This window comes from Thalassophryne amazonica, chromosome 5, assembly GCF_902500255.1.
Source record: "Thalassophryne amazonica chromosome 5, fThaAma1.1, whole genome shotgun sequence".
Lineage (NCBI taxonomy): Eukaryota > Metazoa > Chordata > Actinopteri > Batrachoidiformes > Batrachoididae > Thalassophryne > Thalassophryne amazonica.
The window spans coordinates 63,319,055-63,334,639 of NC_047107.1; the positions used below are offsets into that span (position 1 = coordinate 63,319,055).

The window sequence follows — 15,585 nt, forward strand, 5'->3', positions numbered from 1 at the left end:
AGACGCTGCAGCGTCTGCAGTGATGCGGTCGCTGTATCGGACCGTCATGGTAAAGAGAGAGCTGAGTAGGGGGGAAAAGCTCTCGATTATCGATCGATCTATGTTCCGATCCCTCACCTATGGTCATGAGATTTGGCTCATGACCGAAAGAACGAGATCGTGGGTACAAGCGGCCGAGATGAGTTTCCTCCGCAGGGTGGCTGGGCGCTCCCTTAGAGATAGGGTGAGGAGCTCGGTCACTCGGGAGGAGCTCGGAGTCGAGCCGCTGCTCCTCCACGCGAAAGGAGTCAGTTGAGGTGGCTCGGGCATCTTTTCCAGATGCCCTCTGGACGCCTCGCTGGAGAGGTGTTCCGGGGCACGTCCCATTGGGGAGGAGGCCCCGGGGAAGACCCAGGACACGCTGGAAGGATTACATCTCTCGGCTGGCTTGGGAATGCCTTGGGGTTCCCCTCGGAGGAGCTGGGGGAGCTGTGTGTGGATCGGGAGGTCTGGGCGGTTTGCTTGAGCTGCTGCCCCCGCGACCGACTCTGGATAAAGCGGAAGAAAATGGATGGATGGATGGATGTTTTGTTGAACAACCAGGTTATGTGGTGAGGGTTAACAAAAAATTATATTAAGTAAATATATCTTGTAATTTGTTAGTGTACACTGCATGAGATGCAGGCACACACACAAAAAAAACAAGGTCAGATTCAAGTCACTTCAGGTAGTAATGTGAACACAGCTCAATTTCTAAACCCTCTTTACAAACAGGCAGGCTCTCCTTTCTGCAAACATTTTTCTACGAGTGGGCAGTTTGTCCTCTCTGGTGAAATTCGAACCCATTCTTCCACCCTGTCTGTCCGCTTCAAGCGCCTGTTCAGGGGCGCCTACAGCTGCAGGGAGGGGGCAACAATTTACTAATTCCCCACACAGTGATATGATAACTGCTCTGCAGCGCAGATGATGATTATTTTTTTTTTCTTAAGTGTTTGTGCCGCCCCCTGTGTGTCTTAAAAAAATGCGCCCCAAGCAATTAAAAAAAAATCATTTGTAAATGTTTTATAAAGGGGCAGCACGGTGGCTTAGTGGTTAGCACTGTTGCCTCACAGCGAGAAGGTTGTGGGTTCAATTCCCGTGGCCTTTCTGTGTGGAGTTTGCATGTTCTCCTCGTGTTTGCGTGGGTTTCCTCCGGGTGCTCCGGTTTCCTCCCACATCCAAAGACATGCGGGTTAGGTGGATTGGAATCTTTAAAACTGTCCGTAGGCGTGTGTGTGGGTGTGTCTGTGTTTGTTTGTCTATTTGTGGCCCTGAGACAGACTAGCGTCCTCTCCTGGGTGTACCCCGCCTCGCGCTCTATGACTGCTGGGATAGGCTCTAGCCCCCGCGACCCTTAATTGGACTAAGAGGTAGAAGATGGATGGATGGATGTTTTATAAAGACATTAGATATTTTGTTATTAATAACTATTAGCCCGTCTATTTATGTTCTTACCAATGAGTAGCTAATAAAAAAGAAAGCTTTGTAAATGTTTTACAAGTAGTTACTTAAGCATTTACTTACACTTTACAAATGCTTTACTAATGCTTTATAGCATGCAGTTAATATAAAGTCATGCTTGAACCCTTGTGCGCATGCGTGAGTTTTTTCATGCGTGTCGGTGACGTCATTTCCCTGTGGGCAGGCCTTGAGTGAGATGTGGTCCCGCCCTCTCGGCTGAATTCCTTTGTTTCACACGCTGCTCGAGATGGCGCGCGTTGCTTTATCAACATTTTTTTCTGGACCTGTGAGGAATATCCGAGTGGACACTATTCGAGAAATTAAGCTGGTTTTCGGTGAAAAGTTTAACGGCTGATGAAAGATTAGGGGGTGTTTCTGTCGGTGTAAGGACTTCCCACAGAGCAGGACATCGTGGTTCGCTTCCAGGCGCCGTCGTCGGCCTGTTTCGACCTGAAAACATCCTAATTTAAGGCTTAATTCCCCAGGACGTCGTGAGAGAACAGAGAAGATTCAGAAGAGGCCGGCATGAGGACTTTATGCAGACATTCCACTGTTTAAGGACATTTTTTTATGAAAGACGTGCGCGCAAATTTGCCAAGTCATTTCCGTGACGACTCGACGAATCTGTGTGCGCCACGACAGGAAAAACACCTCCGTGTTGAAAACCATTTGTAAAATTCAGGCGGCTTTTGATGGCTTTCAACAAGTGAGTAACTGAGAAATTGTTTAACAGCTTGGGCATGTTCCAACTTGCCCGTTAAGGTTTCCAACGGAGGTGTTTTTCCTGTCGCGACCCCCCGCGGTCGGGTCCGGCCCAACATGCGACTCTGTCCGCACGTTCTTTCATTACAAAATGTCCGTTAACAATGGAATGTCCAAATAAACTCCTCATGCCGACTTCTTCTGAAAGTTCTCTGTTCTCTGACGACTTACTGGGTCAACAGAGCCTGAATGTGGAAGTTTTCAAGTTGAAAACGGTGAGACGCTGCCGCCTCGAAGCGCAGATTGTCGTCAGGTGCCGTGGGCCGTCCTTACCACTCCTCACTCAAAGACTGCCCACAGACGAATGACGTAACCGGCAGGCGTGAAAAAAACTCTTGCATGCCCACGAGGGTTCAAGCATGTCTGATGTAATCACACGTGATTCAAATCCATATGGTTTTTGAAAAAAATAATAAGGTCGGATACTTTTCTAATAGACCTCGTATTCACGTTTTGTGAAGCCCGCGTTCATGTTTTGCAATAACGGTTTGCAGATAATTCACGATTTGCAGCTGATTCACGTTTTGGGGGTTAACAGGGTGTCTTGTCAGTCTTTAACAATTCTATGACACTGTATTGAAAATCTTCTACAATAAACAAAATTCAGCACGAAACGAGGGGCTTATTATATTATAACTATAAGCCCATCTATTTATGTTCTTACCAATGAGTAGCTATAAAAAAGAAAGCTTTGTAAATGTTTTACAAGTAGTTACTTAAGCATTTACTTACACTTTACAAATGCTTTACTAATGCTTTATAGCGTGCAGTTAATATAAAGTGTTACCATTTATATATATATATTCACGTTTTGTGAGACCCGCGTTCACGTTTTGCAATAACGGTTTGCAGATAATTCACGATTTGAAGCTGATTCACGTTTTGGGGGTTAACAGGGTGTCAAGTCAGTCTACAACAATTCTATGACACTGTATTGAAATTCTTCTACAATAAGCAAAATTTCAGCATGAAACATCTCCTTCATGTCTCACAGAAGTGTTTGCTCTGAGTCTCATCCACTGAGATGGTTTGCATTGTGTGCCATGTCTATACAATCTGACGGTCAAAGATGGAAGAAGACCCCTTACTGTAGGGAGAGAGGGGCGTGCAAACAGCAAATCTTTTCCCTTGAAAGCAATAAACCCAAAAAATAAATTGTTTGGCAGAGACCTGTATTTTGTTTAACACACCTCACCACAGTATCCATGTGGCATTTTCAGCAACAAATATTAAGACAAATCAAATCAAATTTATTGATTTATATAGCACCAATTCACGATGAAATCATTCAAGGCGCTTCACACAACATAAAACAAAAAAACAACAACAAAAAAAACTGAATTAAAAATTTAAAACACAATAAAAAGACGACCATAAAAGAATACAAGAATAAAAACACATAACACTAATGATAAAACAGGGAAAACAAATGAGTCTTTAAACGTGACTGAAAAGTCTCCACAGTATTCGACTTCCAAATGTGTGCCGGGAGATCGTTCCACAGAGCTGGGGCACAGTAGGAGAAAGTTCTGTGACCGGCAGACTTTTTATTCACCCTGGGAACACATAGATGTCCTGCACCCTGAGAATGCAGGGCCCGACCTGGTACATAGGGGCTTACCAGGTCAGCCAGATAGGGAGGTGCAAGTCCATGAACAATTTTATAAACTAATAACAGTACTTTAAAATCTGATCTTGCAGCGACTGGAAGCCAGTGCAGGGACGCCAAAACGGGCATAATGTGGTCAAACTTTCTGCTTTGTGTCAAAAGTCTGGCAGCAGCATTTTGAACCAGATGAACCCCTAATCCTGGATTGCGGTAAACCAGAAAATAGAGCATTACAATAGTCCAATCTAGAAGAGACAAATGCATGAATCAAAGTCTCAGCATCAGCCATAGACAGGATGGGACGAATCTTCACTATATTTCGCAAATGGAAGAAAGCAGTCCTCGTAATGTCTCTAATGTGGAGATCAAAGGACAATGTAGGATCAAAAATTACTCCAAGGTTCCTCACTTTATCCATATGATGTATAACACACGAACCTAAGCTAAGTGCTAGCTGATCAAATTGATGCCGATACCTTGCTGGACCAAAAACCATAACTTCAGTCTTATCAGAATTTAAAAGTAGGAACTTACTAGACATCCAACTTCTTACTGATGCAAGGCAATCTTCCAAAGATTTTAAGTGAATGAGATTACCAGCAGTTATTGGCATGTACAATTGAGTGTCATCAGCACAGCAATGAAAGGGAATCCAAAGCGCCGCAGTATATTCCCAGGGGGTGCTACATAAAGGGAAAAAAGCAAGGGGCCTAAAATGGATCCCTGCGGAACCCCAAACTTCATGTCACTACGATCAGAGGAGGTGCCATTACACAATACACAGTAAGAACGACTGGACAGGTATGACGTCAACCATGCAAGAGCTGTTCCAGTAATCCCAAAGTGATTATCCAGCCTATTAAGTAAAATATGATGATCCACAGTATCAAAAGCAGCACTAAGATCCAGCAGCACCAAGACTGTAGTGGTATCTGAGTCCATTGCTCACAAAAGGTCATTCACTACTTTAGTAAGTGCTGTCTCTGAGGAGTGATATTTTCTAAAAGCAGACTGCAGTGGCTCAAAAAGATTATTCTCAGTGAGGTAGTCCACGAGCTGTCTCAAAACCACTTTTTCCAGGATTTTAGAACAAAATGATAGATTTGATTTCGGTCTATAATTTTTCAATACACTAGGGTCGAGATTGGATTTCTTAAACAATGGTTTAATCACTGCAGACTTGAAACATTTAGGAATAGATCCAGAAGTTAATGAGAGATTTATCATTTCCAGAACAGTCGGCCCAAGAATGGGCCACAGGTCCTTAAACAGTTTTGTTGGTATAGGATCAAATAAACAGGCTGTGCTTTTAGTAGACGTTACAAGCTTCATCAGTGCGCCTAGCGAGATACCATCAAAATCTGTAAATCTGGGTAACACCTCAGTGGGCGCACCCACCTCCATAGCAGTATGCGGTGGTTGGACCAAAGCCTGCTGAGATATGCTCAACCTAATATCCTCAATTTTCTTCTCAAAATAGTCCAAGAAGTTCTGTGCTGAAAAGGGACAGTGAATAACAGGCAGCTATCCATGAATGAGAAATGCTACCGTTTCAAACAAAAACTTTGAGTTATGCTTGTTTTTATTGATCAAATCATAGTAATACAAACTTTCTCCAGGAGCCTCTGTGGACGCAGCGAGGTCGGCGGCGCAAACCAAGCCCTCTGATGGTGAGTAGCTCAGCTGCAGAGTAGCTTAGCATCGCGCTAGCCGAGGGAGTGAAGTGCGGCGTCATACAGTGCAAAAAAGGCACTAAACAATCAAAAATGGTTAAAAATACACACTGAAGGACCAAGAACCACGTCAAGTACATACCCAAAGATAAAAAAAATTACATTCAAGCCACTAAAAACCAAGTTACAAACGAGAAAACTGGAGAAAAACCAGAGGAGCGGCGAACACACAATGCCAGTCTCCAATCACTAATGCACCGCAGATGTGAGTGCCCAAGACACCTAGTTACCTATAGCAGCTTGTTGTAAAATGTGTATAATTTCAAACTGAAGTCATTCATTTTCTATATACCCACGGATTCCAATTAAGAGACACATTCACTCACACCTCCAGTCAATTTAAAGTTTCCAGTTCACCAAAACTGCATGTTTTTGAGAGTGCGAGGAAACTGAGGAAGAGAACACATAGAAACATGGGGAGAGCATACAAACTCCACACAGAAAGGACATTTGGGGAGCATTCCCACAATCTTCTTGCTGTGATACAACAGTGCTAACCACTAGGCCACTGAGGTCACATTTTGGTATTAAAAATAACTTCTACATTATTGAGATTTTCAGTATCTACAATTGAAAAGTTCATGATAAGGAAACTAAGGGCCGTTTCACACATAGCACGAATAAGTGGGAATCAGAGCGAATCATGGTGAAACTGAGATGAAGTGAGCAAATGAAGTGACAGTGAGCGAACTATGAAAACATCGAGTCGACGCCGGGAGGGACACACGGTCCGGCAGGCGTGAACGATCCCGCTGCAACAGTTTCATGCACGAGCATGCATGAAACTGTCACAATGGGAACACAGTGCAAGCAGCTGGAACATGTGGAATGACACTGCGCAGCTGCTGTGGAAGAAAAAAAATTACATGCCACCCAAGAGATTCGAACCTGCAATTTACAAAAGCTCTGATTAACAGACAGAAACTTTACCATTGCGCTACCATTACTGTCCTATAACCACAGCGTAAAATGCCTAAAATCAACAAGGAGATAAACATATTTTTTTGAAAAAGAGAGATTAGATGATGTAGACCATAGGTGTCAAACTGATTCCAGAAAGGGCCAAGAGGGTGCAGGTTTTCTTTGTAACCACCCACTGCACCAGGTGATTTCACTGCTTAACTGATTCCATCTGCTTAAAGTGATGTTAATCAGTGAAATCACCTGGTGCAGTGGGTGGTTACAAAGAAAACCTGCACCCTCTTGGCCCTTTCTGGAATCAGTTTGACACCTGTGATGTAGACCAAGAGGAAGTCTTTAATTATGGTGAAAAAGCATTGTAATTGCCGCTGTTGTGGAGGAAAGAAAAAAAAAACAGCTGGAAGTGTTGCACCACATCGTGCCTAAAATAAAAAAAAATAAAAATCACACACCTTAAAAAAACATCGCATTTTACTGAATCCCTCTTATAGAGCAGACAATACAAGTATGAACCGCCTGTTTCTCTGTATATGACCCATGGTCACAGACGTACAGTCATGAAATGACATGAACGAAGCAGTGCGCTCTTATCATGCCTACGTCTGCTGGCCCGGCGTGTCTGGCCCGACACACGTGTCCTGTGAACGGTGCAGGGCAGACATCACGTCATGTGGAACACAGCTCACATGGGTGACGTGACATTCGGATCACCCGCTGTGTGTTATGATGTGATGGTCCGTTTCACCTAGGACAGCCTGTCAATGTGCGCGGTGTGCTCTCGCTCGCAGTAGCCAGTCGCAACAGCGATATATGTTTTTATGTATATCCACGTTAGGACTGCAAGCAGACACATGCGCATCACAGTGGACAGTTGTAAGGTCCTGTCCTTTAAAACATAGTACGTGTTTCCTAGCTCCAGAGCGCTCTTGACCTCAGACTGGGGCAACGGTTCATCTTTCAGCAGGACAATGACCCTAAGCACACAGCCAAGATATCAAAGGCGTGGCTTCAGGACAACTCTGTGAATGTCCTTGAGTGGCCCAGCCAGAACCCAGAACTGTTTCTGATTGAACATCTCTGGAGAGATCTGAAAATGGCTGTGCACCGATGCTCATCTTCCAACCTGATGGAGATGGGAGGTGCTGCAATGAGGAATGGGCAAAACTGCTCAAAGATAGGTGTGCCACGCTTGTGGAATCATATTCAAGAAGAATTGAGGCTGTAATTGCTGCCAAAGATGTATCAACAAAATATTGAGCAAAGGCTGTGAATATTTATGTTTATGTGATTTCACACACACACACACACACACACACACACACACACACACACACACACACACACACACACACACACACACTCATCTTCAACTGCTTAGTCCAATTAAGGGTTGCGGGGGGCTGGAGCCTATCCCAGCAGTCATAGAGCACTATGTGATTTCTTAGTTTTTATTTTTAATAAATTTACTAAAATTTCAACAACAAAAAAAAATTTTTCATGTTGTCATTATGGGGTGTTGTGAGTAAAATGTTGAGGAGGAAAAATAATTTACTCCATATTGGAATAAGGCTGTAACATTAAATGTGGAAAAAGTGAAGCGCTATGAATATTTTCCAGATATACTGTACATTATGACACAGAACTGTTTAAGTGCTTTTTTGTAAGACCACTCCAGCTCCCCCATGACCATTAATTGGAGTAAGCAGGTGTAGAAAATGAATGAAGAATAACTTGGGTGCTGTGTTCAATTTATTTATTTATGTTTGAATGTTGGGCTTTCACTCAAAAAACTGTCAATCTTGGTTAATAGGGATAAGACAACATCAAGACCAGAGAGTTGTGTGCAGTTTAAGGTCCGTATCTTGACAGTCTAAAGCACATAGCATAATGCGTGGAGTAGATGGATATGTGGTGTGTCCAAGTTCTTCTTGCTCACAAAAGGACATGTAAACTGAGTATAATGTTGGCCCATGGGAAATAAAGGGCTGTATTTATACATTTCATCTCTCAAGGGTGTGTAGTGGACACAGCATTTCTTCAACCAATCAGTGTCATCTGTCTTTCCCTTTAACCCAGATTGTGCTAGGTGCACTGCACTCTGCTATTGAGAATTTGAAAAAGTCAAAGGTTTTCCAACATGTTATCGATCTGAGCCAACCTGTCAAAGTGCACCAGTGGACAGCCGCCACCAAAGCTCCTTGAGGTGAAATATTGAAGCAGTAAGGTGAGGTTTTGTGTATTTAATCATTACTCCTCTCCTAAAAAAAAAAACCTGGCCTCGACCCTGATGACCCCAATAATTTCAGACCCATCTCCAACCTCACATTCCTCACAAAATTATTGGAAAGAGCTGTCGCAATACAACTAAATAAACATCTTCTCACCGAAAACCAGCTTAATTTCTCGAATAGTGTCCACTCGGATATTCCTCACAGGTCCAGAAAAAAGTTTGATAAAGCAACGCGCGCCGTCTCAAGCAGCGTGTGAAACAAAGGAATTCAGCCGAGAGGGCGGGACCACATCTCACTCGAGGCCTGCCCACAGGGAAATGACGTCACCGACACGCGTGAAAAAACTCACGCATGCGCACGAGGGTTCAAGCATGATTGGTGTAATCGCACGTCATTCAAATCCATATAGTTAAAAAAATAATAAAAGGGTCGGTTTATTATCTAATAGACCTCGTATGAAACATTCCAATCTGGCTTCAAAACCCATCACAACACCGAAACAGCTCTCCTCAAAGTAACAAATGATCTCTTACTATCTTCTGATTCTGGAACCTTCACCATCCTCCTTCTCCTCGACCTCAGCACTGCCTTTGATACAGTCAACCACTCCATTCGCTTCAACCGTCTGAAATCCATTGGCATCACCGACACCGCCCTCTCCTGGTTCAACTCATACCTCTCTGACAGATCCCACTACATTGCCATAAACCACCAAAAATCCTCTACCGCCCCTGTCCTACATGGAGTTCCACAAGGTTCAGTTCTTGGCCCTGTTCTCTTCATCCTCTACATGCTCCCACTTGGCCACATCATCCGCCGCCATGGACTCAACCCATTCCACTGTTACGCCGATGACACTCAACTTTACATAAACACCAAAACCATCATTCCTGCAATCCTTTCCACCCTCACCAACTGCATCACTGACAGTAAAACCTGGATGAGCCAAAACTTCCTCAAACTCAACAGCAATAAAACGGAAATCATCATCTTCGGCCCAAAATCCATCCTCCCCACCTCCCAGAATTTCTCACTCTCCATCGATGGTCACTCTGTTTCCCCCTCCCCCTTGGTCAGAAACCTTGGAATTTACATGGACTCTGCACTCTCATTCAAGTCACACATAAACCACATCACCAAAACATCTTTTTTCCACCTCCGTAACATAGCACGCCTTCGACCCACCCTTTCGCCCTCAGCTGCTGAAAGACTAATTTATGCTTTTATCACCTCCAGACTCAACTACTGCAATAGCATCTTGTATGACCTCCCCTCTAATGTTCTTCAAAAACTGCAATATGTCCAAAACTCTGCTGCCCGGCTGCTTACCCGCTCCCCCTCCAGAGAACACATCACCCCTATCCTCCGTCAGCTCCACTGGCTTCCCATAAAACAGCGTATACATTTCAAGATTCTCCTCATCACTTACAAAGCCCTAAATAACCTCGACCCCCGTATCTCACCGATCTCCTACATCGCCACTCTCCTCCTCGCCGTCTACGCTCCTCGGATGCCAACCTCCTCACCCCCACCATCAAGACGAAGTACCGCACCCTGGGTGACAGAGCTTTCTCCATCGCCACCCCCACCCTCTGGAACTCCCTTCCCCTGGCCATCCGAGAGTCTGACTCACTGCCATCCTTCAAACGCCATCTTAAGACCCACCTTTTCCAGACCACGTATAACATCTTATGCTGCGTTCACACCGGGTGCGACACGAGCGACTGCAACTTCAACTTCAACTTTTTTTTTTATATAGCGCCAAATCACAACAAACAGTTGCCCCAAGGCGCTTTATATTGTAAGGCAAGGCCATACAATAATTATGAAAAACCCCAACGGTCAAAACGACCCCCTGTGAGCAAGCACTTGGCAACAGTGGGAAGGAAAAACTCCCTCGACTGCAGCCACAGGTTGCCATGTAATTCCTATGTAATGAAGCGTTTTGGCGCCAAACAATTTTTTCTTCTTTTTTTTTTCTTTTTCTTTTTATTTTACGTGCGCGCGTGAGGGAATCGTCCATGGAGATTATTTTACTTATTAACTACACAGATGTATAATAAAGCAAATGGTGACTGGTTTCTAAAGACAATTATGACAGAGTTTTTTGGGAAAGAGCGAGGAGCAGCCTCACAGCAAGCAGCGGAGTTTCTTTCTTTTTTTTTCTCTTTACGTGCACGCGCGAGCGAATCATCTGTGGAGAATATTTTATTAATTAATTACACAGATGTATAATAAAACAAATGGTGACTGGTTTCTAAACACAATTATGACAGAGTTTTTTGGGGAAGAGCGAGCTGCAGCAAGCAGCGGAGTTTCTTTTTTTTTTATTGTTTACATGTGTGCGCGTGAACGGGACAGTTGGTCCTCAAAGTGGGTCCCGCAGAGGCGGAAGGACCACTGAAAGCGGCTGTCATCCAGATTTATTTGCTGCTCCTGCAGCAAATAATGATACTCTATGTATTGGGAGCTTTTCACAACAACTCGCTCCGTGTGATCAAGGTCCGTCATGATGACTTGACGCTGAGCGGAATGGAAGCTCCTCCTATTTGATGACACACCGGGGTGAATTTTCACAGCGAAAGTCCACCCAAGCAGAGCGACATACCGGGCGAAGGAGGCGCGTCTGTCGCCACGCGACCCCCGCAAATTTGTAGCATCTGATCGCACCCAGTGTGAACGCGCTTGCTTCTCCAGTTCCATCAACCACCACCATCTCCTCCCTCCAGATCTGTTGTTGTTGTTGTCCTTTGTTGTCTTCCATTGTACTGTTGTTTCTCCCTATCTCTGTCCTGCCTATCCTTATACTGTGTGTTTGTACTGTCTACAAGTTTTTCACGTGTAAAGCGTCTGAGTGTCATGAAAAGCGCTATATAAAATGTATGTATTATTATTAAAAGTGATTACTTTTCTTTTGTTTTATGGTTGTTTTTAATTTTTTTGTGTGATACAGTATATTTTGTCAGCATGCATATATCTACAGTGGTGGCACAGTTTCATTAATCCGATAACAGATAATTTTCAAAGATAATGTTTTCATTATCGGATTATCTTTTTAGATAACTTTAAAAATCATTATCGGACTAATTATCTTCCGATAAATTTTTGTCAGATAACTTTCAGATCGATAATGTAGTAAACAAAGCTAAACAGCAACAAACATGTTTAAAATTTAAAGTCATTAAGCACCTACCTGTTAAAAGTTTCCTAACAGATGTATAGTTCTACCCTCTGCAAACAGAACAGAGCTGCTTCTTTGAGAAATTGCTGTATCCTCTGCAGGCAAAGGACAACCGGTCACAAAAAAAAATCATTTCTTTTAATACCATACTAATATGATAGCTATATCACCCAAGTCATTCAGCGGCATACATTTTAAACTTATGGTTCAAATTTTAACCAAACTAATTTTGGACAAGTTATTTAAAATTACTGTCACAGCATGAAGTTTTATAAAGTGAAAACATCAGATATATGTTTTAGTTTTAAAGTAATGCGTTCATTTTTAAGGTTTTAGTGAGCACATGCTGTGTGCAGCAGTGCATTATGGGTAGGATAGGGTAATCTCAGTACGTTCACGACAGAACAAATGCATTTCAGACACTGTTCAGGCTCCATGGACAACAGCATTAGATTCTAGTGCCTAAAACTCGCGTGAATATATTCTCTGGGTTTATAGACTTTGTTATTGTATTTGCGTTTGTTAAATTCCACGCATCTTAAATGTAGCAGACACGGATTATCTGGAATTTTGTTTTGGCAAGTTTTCACGGTCTCTACTGCCATCTACTGGCCAGTAGTGTTCATGGCAGTATTCGTCCTGAAGCTGGGCAGACACTGTATATTTTTAATCACTGTACTCAGTTTCAGTTCAAACTGGACCACAGAACCGCACGGTGTAAAAGTTCAGAGCGCTCGATTTATGTTCTCTCACACACTGTACGTTCAAAAACCACAGGTCAGACTCATGTTTCCAGAAGCAAAACGTAATCTTTTTTTCAAACTTAATTTACAAAAACTGTCAATGGGAGACATCAAAGTTTAAAAACAAAACAAAAAAAACATTACAAGACAGCTCTGCGGTGTTTGCACATGCACAGTGCAAGCGGTTGGATGCTTGTAGCTCTTCAGCAGCACGATACCCTCACGACGGCCGACCAGAATAATATCAAACAAGTTTGATTTTCATTCGACCATACGATCGGCGATCAGGAGGTGGTCATGAGATGTTAAATGCAGCTTGTTACTCCATGTACACTACACGATGCAGGACGCGTGATTAACCTGAAACTCGGTTCAAAAAAATTCTTGCATGAATGAAAAATCATCTGAAAAAGGGCCAAAACTCACACAGTGTTAAGCCAACATGTCTTTTTCCTGGTTCTCTCCCTCAGCCCCAACCAGTCCCAGCAGAAGACTGCCCCTCCCTGAGCCTGGTTCTGCTGGAGGTTTCTTCCTGTTAAAAGGGAGTTTTTCCTTCCCACTGTCGCCAAGTGCTTGCTCACAGGGAGTCGTTTTGACCGTTGGGGTTTTTACATAATTATTGTATGGCCTTGCCTTACAATATAAAGCGCCTTGGGGCAACTGTTTGTTGTGATTTGGCACTATATAAATAAAATTGATTGATTGATTGATTGATTATGTGTCAAGACAACATGTTTTACAATATAATAAAACGTGTGCACAATTATATAATAAAACGGGCGCACGGCACAATATAATAAAATAAGCACACATTCTCTCCACATGCAAAACATTTTGCGATGACACTCCCAGGGCTCCATAAAAATGCCTGTTTTTATAAATAAAAAATGGAATATTTTACAAAAGCACATTTATCTGTAAACACCAACACACGACACACGTCACATTAACGTGTTGGTTTACATAATGAATGACTGAAGCAATCAGTGTTTAGCAGAGGCACATTTTACCCAGAATCCTTTGCGATCTGTCTGTGTTACAAAACCTCAGAATTAGTGCATTATTCAACATTAAAAGATAGATTTATATTTTAACTTTGTACAAATGACAGAATTGACATTAATGGAGTTATTCTATCTGTATTAATGTTATTTATAAATCAAAACCATAAGTCAGCACTGCTTTATTTTCCAAGACCTCCGCCTGACCAGAGCGTTGTGACTGGGTAGAGAGCTGGGCTTTGGCTGCTTGCTGCGGTGGACTTGCTGTGTAGTAAACAAGAGCTTCCAGCAGGGGGCAAGATGTTTAAAGACAAAAGTGTGGACTCACTGTTTGGGTCTGTTGTTGCTTTTGATGCTACCAGAAGTGATTGTGGTGTTACAACTCAAATTCAGTTTATTAGTAGTTGCAAATGTACCAGAAACAATACTGGAATTTATTGGTTATCTGTAACTTCTGATACATTTTTGGGTGGTTTATCTTTTTATCTTTATCAAAGATAACTTTTCAGTTATCTGATTATCTGTTATTGAAGTTAATTTTTTGGTTCTGTGCCCACCACTGGTCATAAACAATAATATATGTAAAAAAAAAAAAGTGACCACTGTTTTATTTGGGTTTTTGTTTAACCATTTTGCAGCCATGTGCACTTTGTTTAAAGTAATTAGTTTGTCGTCATCTTTAATGATAAATCTGATATATATTTCCATTCAAATATGCTAAAATATAAAAGTTGTTTATGTTGTAATTAAACTGGACAGATAGACAGAAGTGATCCTGACCATATATTTAAATAATGTTAACGTTGTTGTGCATATAGTAGTCTATAAATGGAATTACTAATATCAAATCTGCTTTTAAGGTCAACAGAAAAACTTACCAGGTCTCCGCACATTTGATGATCTTGCGCAAAAACAAACGCTGGCTGTGCACGTCGCAAAGAGAAGCAGGTATAGAAGAATCCTCTCTCTACATGTAGATGCCATCTTTTTCTGCCCCAAAATTTAAAAAGTTCAAAGGTTCATGTTAATCACACACTGAAACGCAACTCGAAATGTGCCTGATCACTTCACCGATGAAAGTTTGTGCTTTCAAAAATAATCGATTTATAGGTTGGCGCAAACGCCATCCACAGACAGATCAAAGTTTTCCCGAGGAAAGCCCGACTCCAGACTGACACTGATAAGATTACAGTCAGGAAAAGATCAGCGGGCTGGACACAGAGCAACAAGCGCGCACACGGACGATGGAGAGGCGCTTGCCCTAAATCCACGCGCGGTGCGTAAAGACAACTGGGATCATTTTTACGCACGAATCTTGTTTATCGTGTCACGCTCCGTTCGTCGACAGCAGCTGAGATGGAAGAAGCAGCGGAGGAACGAGGGGCCATTTAGCGCTAAGAGGATAATAAGCGTCTAATCCGCACACAGATGGAGACCACGTCCTGACGCAGACGCAAGGTGGCCGCTGTAGCAACAGATATAAGCAGCGTGCGTGTGCGCACCAAACGATCATCATGTCCTGGATAAACACAGCAAAGTGTGGGTCATGTGGTCCTTAATAACTAAATAATAAGTAAGTTGAGAAGAAACTATGGAAGAGAGAAAGAACATGCACCTTTGGTTTAAGAGATTCAGAACAGTGATTACCAAAGTGTGGGCCACAGCCCCCTAGTAGGCCACTAAGACACTGCAGGTGGGTCAGGAGTGGTTATTCAAAATGAATGAGTGTCTCTGTTTTTGCAATTTTGGAATGTAGTTTAAAATTAGATTAAAATATTTAAGTGAATGGAGGTATATATTTGAGCCTGTATGTATAATTTTGACCCTGTGTGGATTAGAGAAGATCCAAAATAAATTCAAACAAGCACCAAATTCTTGTTTCTCAGTCATTAATGATGTATGCTGTACAGTCATTACAGGCAGTG

General features: G+C 42.6%; 1 protein-coding gene across 1 annotated transcript in view; it reads right to left on the bottom strand.

Annotated features, from left to right (window-relative positions):
- The window catches only part of LOC117510634 (pikachurin), a 147,646-nt gene extending 132,423 nt beyond the window's left edge, over positions 1 to 15,223 (bottom strand). Inside the window, exon 1 of the mRNA XM_034170430.1 lies at positions 14,539 to 15,223. Coding sequence (XP_034026321.1) covers positions 14,539 to 14,644 — 106 coding nt within the window. The 5' untranslated portion in view covers positions 14,645 to 15,223. The remainder of the gene's footprint in view (positions 1 to 14,538) is intronic.
- Between the last annotated feature and the right edge of the window lie 362 nt (positions 15,224 to 15,585).